Source organism: Crocodylus porosus, unplaced genomic scaffold (genome assembly GCF_001723895.1).
Source record: "Crocodylus porosus isolate Cpor-Errol unplaced genomic scaffold, CroPor_comp1, whole genome shotgun sequence".
Classification (NCBI taxonomy): domain Eukaryota; kingdom Metazoa; phylum Chordata; order Crocodylia; family Crocodylidae; genus Crocodylus; species Crocodylus porosus.
In genome coordinates, this window is record NW_017728911.1 from 22,359,435 (window position 1) to 22,371,610 (window position 12,176).

The 12,176-nt window shown below is 38.6% G+C and overlaps 1 protein-coding gene across 4 annotated transcripts in view; it reads left to right on the forward strand.

Annotated features, from left to right (window-relative positions):
* Window positions 1–279: 279 nt before the first annotated feature.
* SLC12A1 (solute carrier family 12 member 1) overlaps window positions 280–12,176 on the forward strand; it is a 60,265-nt gene continuing 48,368 nt past the window's right edge. For 2 of the 4 annotated variants that reach the window (XM_019533621.1, XM_019533622.1), the window contains exons 1-4: window positions 333–523; window positions 2,178–2,787; window positions 10,366–10,500; window positions 10,707–10,782. In XM_019533621.1, coding sequence (XP_019389166.1) covers window positions 2,371–2,787; window positions 10,366–10,500; window positions 10,707–10,782 — 628 coding nt within the window. In that variant the 5' untranslated portion in view covers window positions 333–523; window positions 2,178–2,370. Of the gene's footprint in view, window positions 524–2,177; window positions 2,788–10,365; window positions 10,501–10,706; window positions 10,783–12,176 lie in introns of all 4 variants that reach the window. The other 2 variants (XM_019533620.1, XM_019533619.1) reach the window with 2 other exon arrangements.

Genomic DNA, 12,176 nt, shown 5'->3' on the forward strand with positions numbered 1-12,176 from the left:
TACTCAACATAATTGCTGGATAGTAACTGTTACAGCAGTGCAGGGATGCCTACAGCTATATTTTATGAATTCAAAATTAAATAAATAAATAAACCTATGCAAGAACAGTTTTATTTCTTCCTTCCAAGAATGAATAGGTTCATTTACTAGTTGATGTTTAACAGGGTAGAATGTCCCTCTAAATCAGAAATCAGAAGTGGTTTATAGCATGTTCCAAAGACAGAGATTGGATTATGTTTTGAACAGAAGACAGAATTGGCCAATGGAGTAAAAACCATAATTCACGGGTCAGAAGGAAACACTATATAAGCAAAGATAATGCATATAAGGTAAATAAGAGAGAGATTGTTCTTCATTAAAGCAGAAGTTGGGTGGTGAGTTTAACTATCCCAAATAATATAAGATTGCTAACTTATATACGATACTATAATATTAGGTGCAAATTTGCTAGCAAACAACAGCATCTAATCACCTTCTGGAAATTTACTGTGGAAAAAATACTGTTTGCAAAGGCAGCAGAAAGGTAAGAGACTTTTGTTTTCCTAGAAAAAGAACTACTGGTGGAATAGAAGAAAACTAGGAAGGTGAACTTATGGCCCTGTTGAAATTACTGGCAACATTCCCATTGATTTGAAAAGGACCAGGATTTTATGCAGGCTCCAGAACACAGTTAGGAACAAATCTGGTTTCAATAAAGTCAATAGCTATGGATCAAGATTTGTCCCTTAGTGCATGGAAATTAAATACTTAACTTAAACTTTTTATTAAAGAATTTCACACTAAGGGAAGCAGCACCTAATATACAGTCTGAGATTACCAATATCATAACACTGTGAAACCTGGATATGAAGTGACCAACAGAATATAGTGCCACATAAAGATGGCAAAAAGTAACTGTTTTATGTGAAATTCATAAAACATTAAAAATAAAAGATCTAGAAGGTTATAAAAAGCATTGTACTGAAGATACTTTGCAGCAGAAAATGTGTGTCATTTATGGAAGTTAGCAAACATTTATTTTATTTGTAGTTAGGAGCTACAAATACAGTAACTTGTAATGAGGGTGGAGTGTGTTTGGTAAGAGGGCTCTTCACATTTTTCCTGTGTGCTTATTGAACAAAGTTTATATAGTTAAGTATGTATAGCTATAGTAAGAGATAGTATGATTTAACTATCAGAGCTAGATGCATTCTTTCCCTTGATTTATTTAGCAAATGTTCAGTCAGAACATTCCTTTATATTAGTGTTTATTTTGTCTCCAATATTTTTTACTATAAGATGCATTCATAAAAGTTTCAAGGCCCAAGCATGCTCCTCTTCAGGGTAATGTGGATTTGATTAGATTTTTAAGCAGCTTTAATGTGTTTTTAATTAATTATTCTATATAAGGGTGTAGAACACCGATATAGTCCTCCATCATGGTGAAAGCAGTTTTCATCATGTAGAGTTTTTCAAGTCTCCCATGCAGTTCTGCATCTGTTCTCAGTAGATCACAAAGAATTTGTCATTGATACCATTTGAGAATGATCTGACTAGAGAGCTCATTGTCCCAAGGTACTGACATTTCCTGCAAGACATTTGTATGGGGCTTCACATGGTCAGTTCTGACCATCTGCCCCTATATAGTTCAATATGTCTTAAAAGGTTGTTTTGGGTTTACCAGATATGCAAGAGCAGTTCTGTCATGTTCTTCTCAACTTTAAATTGCTTTAAAATATTGTTAATATATATCAATAATGAATAATTGCCATTTTGCTTTCGTTGTATGGACACATTCATTATTTTCATCCATTAGAATTCAGCAAAAAGGTGGTACTATTTTTGGATATGTTTCAATTCCCTTGTATCTATTCCGGTGAATTATATTATTTGTAGCTGCCTCTAAAATATGTTGTTTTTGGTGCTCCAAAAATTCCCACCAGCTTCCATGAGACCTTGGGATCCACCGTATTTAGTGAAGCACTATGTTTAAAGTGTAGTTTTGGCTTCCAAAGTCCTTCGAGATGAGCAGAAAGATTGCGATTTTCTTAACGAGTTTGTTCTTTGGATCAGGTCCTACTTATAAAACAAGTTATAAGATTCCTTTCCCACTGTGCTTATAAAGGAAGCATCTGAAATCACTTTAGCATGTAAGTTAATTGCATATGGAAGAGTTTTATTTATACTTTTGATGACAGAATCATGCAGGACAACTCCAAGAAGACTGCTTAGGGGTGACAGCTTCAAGAAAACTACCATTGAACTTTTGCTACATTAAGAACAAAGATCCATCAAACCCAACAGTAGCAGTCGCTTCTTGCAGAGAAAACAACACTAGTTTTAACCCCAGAAGATTCTGTATTGGAACCTAAGCACACAATATCTCTGAAGATGTCAATGAATAGTTCTCCAAGTGTCTTTTTGGATCCAAATGCAAATCGGTTTCAGGTTAATGTAATTAATGAAAGCCATGGCCATGACAATAGTGCAACATCTCAAGAGGACACTGATCCTCCACACTATGAAGAAACATCTTTTGCTGATGAAGCCCATAACAGACTGAGAATCAGTTTCAGGCCTGGTACCAGACAGCTGTACGACAATTTTCTTCAAAATGGAGATACTACTAAAACAGATGCAAATATACATCCCTATGATACTCAGAGCAACACATACTACCTACAAACCTTTGGCCATAACACGATGGACCCAATTCCTAAAATTGATTATTATCGAAACACTGGCAGCATCAGTGGGGTCAAAATCAGCAGACCAAGCTTGTTAGAAATCCATGAGCAATTGGCAAAGGTAAGTTGAAAAGAAAGATACAAACATTCTCTATTCCATTTTAAGAGTGACAATTATGTTTATTAGCATATATAACTCCTAAATTTTTGGATCTTATCCAAAATAAATAGTATAACTAAGTATTTCCCTTATTTTTCTTTGTAACTGTTGCATGTTTTCTGTTCTGCACCCTGCTAGGAGCAAAAGTTTCTATTAAATAGATCTGGTTGAAAATAATCTATACCATTAGTAGGGAAATATGCCCTTATTCCAGTTTCTCTAAAGCTGGAGAATTTAGTTTGTTCCATTTATAATTAAGTAGGTAGATTTAGCATATTAAGTCATAAATTAGAAACAAATGCATCTATTCCAAGCTTAAATCTAACATCTGCTTGTAACTAGAATAGTATTGACTAGTTCTTTATGTTCATTCAATAATCCAGTCATAAATATCACAGTAACATGATGTAATAGATAAAAGTTGCTACTAATTAATCAGAAATACAAAGGCTTCTCCATTTCTTCTAGTAACAAAAGTTACAGAAATTCAGGAAAGTTAGGAGGTGGTTAGATTGTGTTAAAAATAGCCACCAACTCTAACTTAGTTCACACACGTACAGATCTTATACTTAGAACCCGAGTTAGGTCGATCTAAGTGCGAACTGTACAGAAGTTCCAGAAAGGTTAGCTTGGTCAAAAATGGCCAACCTGATCTAATTTAACTTTACTGGAGGTGCACTAAGTTAGATTGGGCATGGTTAGACTGATCTAATTGAACTTCTGTAGACATGCTGAACATAGCCCCAGGGCTGTGTTTTTCCTACCCCTCCACCTGTCACCAAGTTATTTTTAGCCCCCAACCCCCGCCACCCCTGAGTCCTTGTTATTTGACTACAAAAAATAATACACCAATTTGTCTCTTATAAAACACTCAGGAAGACCACAACCGGTCAGACTGTTTCTAATGTTAATCATGTGTAGGTGTTTGCACACCTAGCAATGCTAATGTTGAGTGGTACCCCATGGCATGCTTTTTCAATGTTCTTTCCAGAATAGCAGTTTAGAATTCGCTCAAATACCATGGTGATGACACCAAATAGATATGGTTATAAGACAGACTTGCAGGTAACTAGAACAAGAAAACAGGATATAGCTGCCCTTTACAAATCAGAGGCCTAAACTAGTTTTGAATGGCTTTCAATGGTTGGGAACTTTATTCCCCCTTCCTTTGCCACCCTTCCCCCCCACCATGTGAATTAAAGATCTAGTTTTGAATGAGAGCATGTAGGAGAGAGTTTACCATTAACATTCAAGACTGAAGTGTCTAATGAATGCAACTTCCCCTCTAGCAGTCAGCTGATGCTCACTTCATTTAATCTGCACTGACACCTTGCATAAATGCACAATTTATTGCACAATTTACACAAAACAGACCCCTTGTCACCATAATGTATTATCTTCTCACACAAACTTTTGCTGAAACAATTCACCTTTGAAAATACATGTCTATGCCAGATTCACTGGTCAGCATACATTCAAAACTACTGTGTAATTTATTTGAGTAGTTTAGAACATGAATGCTGGATGCCCCTGGGAGCTGGGGGGGCAGAGCGAGCTCCCACAGGAGGTGATGGCACTGTTAGCGGCAAGCGGGGTGCTTCCGCAGGTGGCCACAGCACTGTCGGCAGTTGTGGCGGGGGTGGCAGTGAGTGCTGACCAATGGTCAATGACCACCTACAGACATTGCCAGCAGCATTGGCAGCAGCCAGCAGCAATCACAGACCACCTGCAGATGCCACACAGTGTCAGCGGTGGGACTGGGGACACAAGCAGTGACTGCCCACAGGCACCTCCAGCAGTGTCAGTGGTACCTTTTCACAGGGGGTGCACCGCCACATGCACCCCCTATGTGTCACCAATGTTTTAGAATGAAAAGCCTCAGACTGAATCAGATTATAATGGCCAAGATTTAAGCTTCCTAGATTGGGATTTAGGTAATTGTTGTACCACTTCATATGTATTACATGATTAATTTATGTAATCAGGAAGCTTAAGTGAACATGGAAAGCTTGATTCCCTACCCCCTTGCTCCAAAAGTATATACACATGTAAAATAGGCAAAATGTGGGAGTAAAATGCCTCAGTGAGAGTTCGGGGTACACAAAAACTACAGTGTTAAACCTTCAATACAGTTCCTTAAAATAGTTAAAGCAAATAAAAACCTACTGGAAAAATGATGAGGGATAAATCAAGTCACCTCAGATAAAATACACATTCTCTCCCTGTTTGAACCTCAGTAACAGATTCTGTATAAAAAAAGCATAACAGATGTAAGATAAAACCATCATCCAAATCTTAGAGGTAACCTCAGGTCTAACCTTTTGATGTTCTCAAGTGTTCAGGTGTATTTGATGTGCTGGGAAGAGAAGGGTTACCTCCAGTTTCAAACTGAGAAGTGCCAAGATACTGTGATTAAGACTTTCTGGCCAAGAACAGAAGCAGAAGTCTCCAGAGCAAACCTGTTCATATTACAATTCCACTCAATTTTGCATATTTATGAGGTCTGAATAACCTGGATAAGCATTAGATTTTTGGATGGTAATTCAAAAGTAGTACAAATTTCAAACCTTTGGCGATCTAACCACCTTCAAAAAGTTCAATAGAAAGTAATGAAATCAAGAAAGAAGTCAGCCATTTAGAACTTAGGGTTTGAGTCTCTGCCATTTTGGACCCGACTCATTTACATGAAGGTTTCTGCCAGAGCAATGCAAAGTAATTTTAATGAAATAAGAATTGGGTCCCTTGCATTACCAATTATGCCTATGCAAAATGAATGCACAGCAGAGGTAAAGTAGGCAATACCAATTTGGTAGCTCTGCAAATTAATAAGTTACTATTCCAGATGCAGTGGGTTGAAGGATCAGCACCTCCTTGTTCAGCTATGCTTCTTTTATTAAATAACCAAATTACATTGGTCTTGCAAGGTAATTATCATGCAGTTGTTGGCATATGGAGGGATTAGGTCTTTACCATTACAAGCTGATTCAGTCTGAGAAACGCTATCACACAGCCTCTTAATGTGAGCACCAGCTTTTGTTTACGCAATTTAGACAAATTGCAGAAGTTCAGTTTACATTTTTAGTTTCTCAATTCATGAAGGTCAAAATAAATAGTCTGGCTCCTTTCAGGTACTTCATAATGTGAATGCAATTGAAAAATGCTTCCTGTTTCAACACAAGGCTTTGGAGGCCATGACCATTAAGTGAGAGAAGGACTAGTCTAGCCAACAGAATACAGGCCCAGGACTGAGAATTTATGGACTCTTTTCTTGATTGGTTCGTTCTATAACCTTGGGCAAATTACTTAAACTCCTACATTTCAAGGTCCCCATCTCAAAAAATTGGGGCTGTTAATAAACTGGGCCTCAAAGAAGTGCTATAAAGCCCATTTTATTAATATTTGTAAAGTGCTCTGGTATCTTTACCTGAAATACTCTTCAGGGTGAGGGATTATAATGTAGAGGAAGCAATTTTGGTAGTTAGAAGAAAAAATAAATTAGAAGCTATTGGATTACAGATTAGAATACTTGACACTATACAAGTACAGGAGTCAATGGCTGTAATATTTCTTGTGCACGTGGTACACTATGGAATTGTGAAAAGAATTTAATTTGAGTGAAATAATCCTAGTTTTTCCCATTATCTGCAACAAATCCAATGCAGGTACTAGAATACAGTTTGTGCTAGTAGAGCTTTATGAAAATATAGGGTGCCTATACACGAGCAACAAGGCTGCTTTGATCTGCTGTAATTACAGCACATCAGAACAGACTTGATTAATTGTGTCTGCTGGAGCGTGGTAATTACCATACTCCAGCAGGCTCCAGTGTCTCATGTATCAGCTTCCCAGCATTTCAAATGAGCTTTACATAAAGTGCCTCTGCCAACACTTTGAAGCGCAGGGACACTGATACATGAGACACTCTGGAAGCTTTAATTAGACCAGCTCTCAGAGCCGGTTTAATTAGAGCACCCCTCCCTCCCCAATCCCGGAGCATGTGTATAAAGTGCCCATAATTACTGTTCAGAATAACACAAGCTAAGATTTTCAAAAGGAACTAGTGACTTGAAGGGGCTGTACATCTGAGGGTGTCTATCTTGAGACACCTTAAAGGGGTGTGATTTTCAGAGGATATTCTTAGAAGATTTCTGAACATCAAGTTGTTGTGTAGTGTCTTAGATTGGGCCCCCAAAACTTGAGGCATCCAAGTCACTAGCCACTTTTGTAAATCTAGACATTAATGGTGGGACAGTCACATTAGGATATCTAGGGCTAGATCTTATTCTATGTATTAAGCGCATTACTTTCATATCCAAATGTAAAAATGTGGTCCTATTCTATGAGGCACAAGTTCTCGCCAAAATACTAATATAATAAATACCATGTTTTATGATTTCTCACCACAGTTTGTGACATAGTCTTAAGACTAAGAAGAATGAATGTTACAAATATTACCAAATGTTTTAGGGGCTTAAGCAGGGCAACATAGGACTGTACACCGACACCTAGTAAGTGGAATAGGGTCTGGCCTCTAGTTCCTCTTTGCCGGTGTCCTCTGTCACTAACATTTGTTATGGGTTTGAAGTGGCACCTGCATAGCCACTTGTACGGTGTAATCAGCTCAGCTATTTCTCATTTTGTTTTTGAAAACAAGAATAGATTTGATTTTGATAGGACTTTTTCAGCTAGCAGTGTCATATTTCACATGCATTCCCTCTAGCTCTCAGTTAGATCAGTGGGGGTGGGGATGGTTGCTGTGCCCTTTCATTCTGTCCCTCTCCCTCTCCACAAACCTTGCCATTAGATGGTCCAAAGATGGATGCAGGCCATAGGACATCTGCCCAAGAATATTTTTTTTCACTAGAGTGGACCCTAGCTCCCTATATGCCAATGTATACTTGGGCTTTCTTGAATGGGTCAGCTTGACGGGGTATAACACGTGGAGTGACATCCATGTAAGATCAGCTTCCAAGGCTGGTGAGAAAAGGACTTCCTCAGTATGGACAGATTATTGTTACATCTACCTGATAAACTATTTGTTGTAGGCTCATCCATGTCTGTATATGAATGGGCACCACAAGGCAGGGATTGGGGCACCACATTGAGTCTGCACTGGCTGTTCTAGTATTCCAAGCTGTATCTTAGGGAAGGCTTTGGCATTAATACATTAAATCCAGGCCTGTGACACATAGAATGCTACAGAAATCCCACATATTGCTCCACACCCCTTATTCCTGCATATTGCTAGTGTAATTCCATACCATACACTTCCTGACTGGCACATTTGATTGCCTCAGGTATATCTCAGTGTGGCAGCACAGCAGTTCAATTCACCTCAAGCAATCTTTAAAAAAAAAAATACCCCACAAAAAGCCTTAAACTGGCAAACATAACTGGCCTGTATGAGCCTACTGCTGGTGATAAGAATTGTCACAATTTGTGACTCCAGCAATGTGAGCTCTACATATGCATTCTCATTGTGCATTGAAGCTGGATTAACATCAGAAGATGAATGTTTTCATGTTTAGATTTGTAATATATATATATATATATATATAATTTTTCTGATTGTCAGAAAGTAAAGGAGGCTGAAAGGAACCTATGAGATCCAGCTCCTTCAGCACAGGAGTCAAACGTGTCATCTTTTAGCAAAATGGGTCATCTTTAGCCCTTATTAAACCACAGAATGCCAATTAACTGTTAAAACAAAGTTGCAAGCATCTGATAATAAGTGATAATTGCCTGGGTCCAACATTTACCCTACAATAAGAAATTACAAGACCTTCCATCATCTCCTTGGCTATTCTTCACACTTGTTATGTAAACTTGATGAGGTCACTGTCACTACTAGACAAGATACCAAAACTGAACTTTTCTGAAACAAGAAAACAAACATGTTAAAAAAGCAGTAGCCTTTGCTTTTTGTGGGTTTTCAAAGTGCTCTGTCACCTTTATTCCACATACGTTAAGCATGAACAGCAGAAGTAAATGAGCAGCTTGGTAAATAAATAATCCCTCCCAAAAACTCACCCATTTAAGATGCATTTATGGATGGTTCAGGGCCATAATTTATGGTAATATAATGTGAAAGCACAAATTAATTCAAACTATGTAGGAAACTACTAATTTCAAGTACAATGACTTAACCTTTTAATTTTTGTCTTTGAGGACTTGATCCTGTATATACACAATAAACAAAAACAGCCAAATTCATGTGACATAATTCTGGCAACTAATCACCTTTGTTTCACCTCAGCTTACCCCATGTCTCCTACTGAAGCTATGCCACTGCCTAGAAAAGAAGGCATGGTCTCTGAATCCACTGGGCAAGAGAGAACGAGCACATGAGAAAGTGTGACTTCCTAGCCTAGTGGCTATGACACTTACCTGTGTGGGAGAGGCTTGGAGTCCAGTCACTGCTCCAAGGACCGTTTCTATATTTTACATTAAACAGAACAAGGAAGTCCCTAGAACCCAGCTAGGTCCCCAGACTTGCAGATTACACCTTTCTCTTCTCACATTGTACGATGGCACTCCCTGGAAATGTCCTCACTTCCAAAGTCCTAAAAGCAACTTAGGTTCTCTCAACAACCATTTTCTTCCCCAGCTCTGGCCTTCTTACCCACCAGAAATGTGTAGGTTTTTCACAAGATAAATGTCACAGGGAGCAACGCAATGTGGTCTAGAGGCCAGGGATGTGGTCTCTGCATCAATTTGCAGGCACTGTGTGACCCAGCAATGCCATGAGACACAAAGCAGCCTAACCTACTCCTATCCAAGTGGCAAGGGGCAGATCTGAAGCAGGCTTTCTTCAAAAGCTTAAGGAAATAAAACAGGATTTTTTTGTTTGTTTGTTTCTGATTGGCCTATTAGAAAGGAAGTCCAAATCCAAATCCAGACTTGTGTGCACTTAAGCTCTTCAATGTAGGTTCAGGCCCATCTTGTGGTTCAGCAGGAATAGGCTGCATGCAGGGAGGGGGCTTCTCAAAGCCAGAACATGAGCCCACATTAACTCTTAAGTTTGGTGTGCACGAGCATGCCAGCACTCGACCCCATATAGTCATGTTGCCACTAGAACTGGTTAAAGAGTAGAAGACATTATTCCTCCAATGTATTTCTTGATGTATCTTCTAGTATCCATCAAAAATACAATCAGTATTAGTATAATAAAAATGTACACTACAGTAACATTTAGAGACCAAGCAGGTCAGGCCTTCTGTGGTAGGTACTGTATAAACATATAACTACAATATAATAAGCTGTGTACTTTCTACCCTTACCCATGAAAACAATATTTAGAGCCAGATTGCAATACAGGGACTCATAAGAGACCTCTGAGTTCCTTTGCAGTCAGCAAGCCTACTGATGGATGAAGCCACTATTTAGTATAAACACAGCATCAATTTCTAGCTCAGAAAAAGAAAAAATACTTACTTATAACCTTTTTCTTTTGTGTTTCTTGGATAGCTAGTTGTCTTCTGCTCAGCGTATTTCTTATTAGCCTGATCAAATGCATTTGTTTTTTGTGTGATCATTTAGAACATAGCAGTGAACCCTGGTTCGATCGACAGGGTTGCTAATGGAGAGGGCACTCCAGGAGATGATGTGACAGCCTACAAGGAAGAAGAAAACAAAGGAGGATTTGTAAAGTTTGGATGGGTGAAGGGCGTGTTGGTGAGAGAACCTACTTTTCAGAAAATTATGTGTATTAAAACAAACAAATTAGCAATTTTTACAATTAGCCCTTAAAATGGGGGGGGGAGGGGAGGACATTTTGCTGCTTTTAAAAAACTAATTAATTTTTGCAACATGCTGTAGAGTTTCTAACTGTTAACAGTCTTCAATTTATAATGATGCAATATTATTTGTCTAAAACTTAGGTGAGATGCATGTTGAATATCTGGGGTGTGATGCTTTTTATTCGACTCTCCTGGATTATAGGTCAAGCTGGAATTGGTATGTATTTTTTAAAAATAATTTTCAACAGTATAAAGGAAAAGAGAATAAATTATACATGATCATGATTCATATCTGATCTGAAATAATGTAAGTTTGCATGTTGCACTAAGTTTTTCAAATGTTTGCCAAAAGAGGATAAAATTGACCCTCTGAACTACTAGAGTTTTCCAGATTGCCACACAAATTATAATTTAGTAGGATTTATGTGTACATACATATGATTGTCACATTTGATGACCCCTCAGCTTTGTGAACTTTACATTTCAAGCAAGATCTAAATTCCATGACTCGGGCCAGTTTCTAAATTGTGTATTTATATACTTCTAACCTTTATGAACTCAGTTTGCTAATCCATGCTTCCTAAATGCTGTCATTCACATGCTAGAACAATTGTTTGTTCATACTTCTCTGCAAAAATTAAAACAAACTTGTCAGGAGGTTTTGTACCTGTAAGACAGAAGTAAATTTTAATACAGAAATAAATACTAATAGACTAGGAAATATCACAGATGATTGAAACCAGCTATAGCTTTCAAATAAATTAAAGCACATATTCTAATGCATCTTTGGTTCAAACCATCTGTTACATAATCACCTGAACCAGCTCCCAGTGAAATCAATGTAAAGGTTCATTGAGTTCAGTGGGAGTTGAATTGGACCCTGAGGCTGCGTCCAGATGAGCGCGGCCGTGCGGTATATGGCACCACAAACATATCTGCATTACCACATATTGCACATTTAGATGTTCCCTGCGCTGTAAGGGAGCACTACTCCATTTTTTTCTGTGGTTTTTTTGGACCCCTGGATATCCAGGGGTCCAAAAAACCCACAGAAAAAAAAAAGCAAAACAGCGCAACACAGGCAGCACGCATGGCACAAAAGCAGAGCTGGGCCGCCCGGTTGTGCTGCGGCTGCTGGCCAGGCTCCATGCGCCAAAATTGCTACTGATACAGCCCTGGAAGGACCACAGGTCCCCAGGTAAGGCTGCTAGGGCCAGCCCAGTGCTGACCCCAGCCACCCCTACCCCATCCAGTGTAACTTGCCGCGCGCCAAAGTATGCATGGCATGGGCATTTCCTGGGGAACCAAATGTCCACACTCATCTGGACGCACCCTGAGAGTTGTCTGTGAAGTGCCGTAACTCCCACTGAGATCAGAAGGAAAGAAGAGTGAACACTACCTGATAAGATCCTTTAGCATCTAGTCATAGGTTTACTTGCAACTGTTTAGTAATAAAAAATTGGCCTCAGCTAGTGGGACAGGCTGGAGAAAGATTTTTTTTATACAGGCAGTCCTCAGACTTACAATGTAATTGGTTCCTGAAAACCATGTCTTAAATTGAAAAGTTGTAACTCAGAACCAATTTTCCCATATGTTATAAGTGGTGGGTCG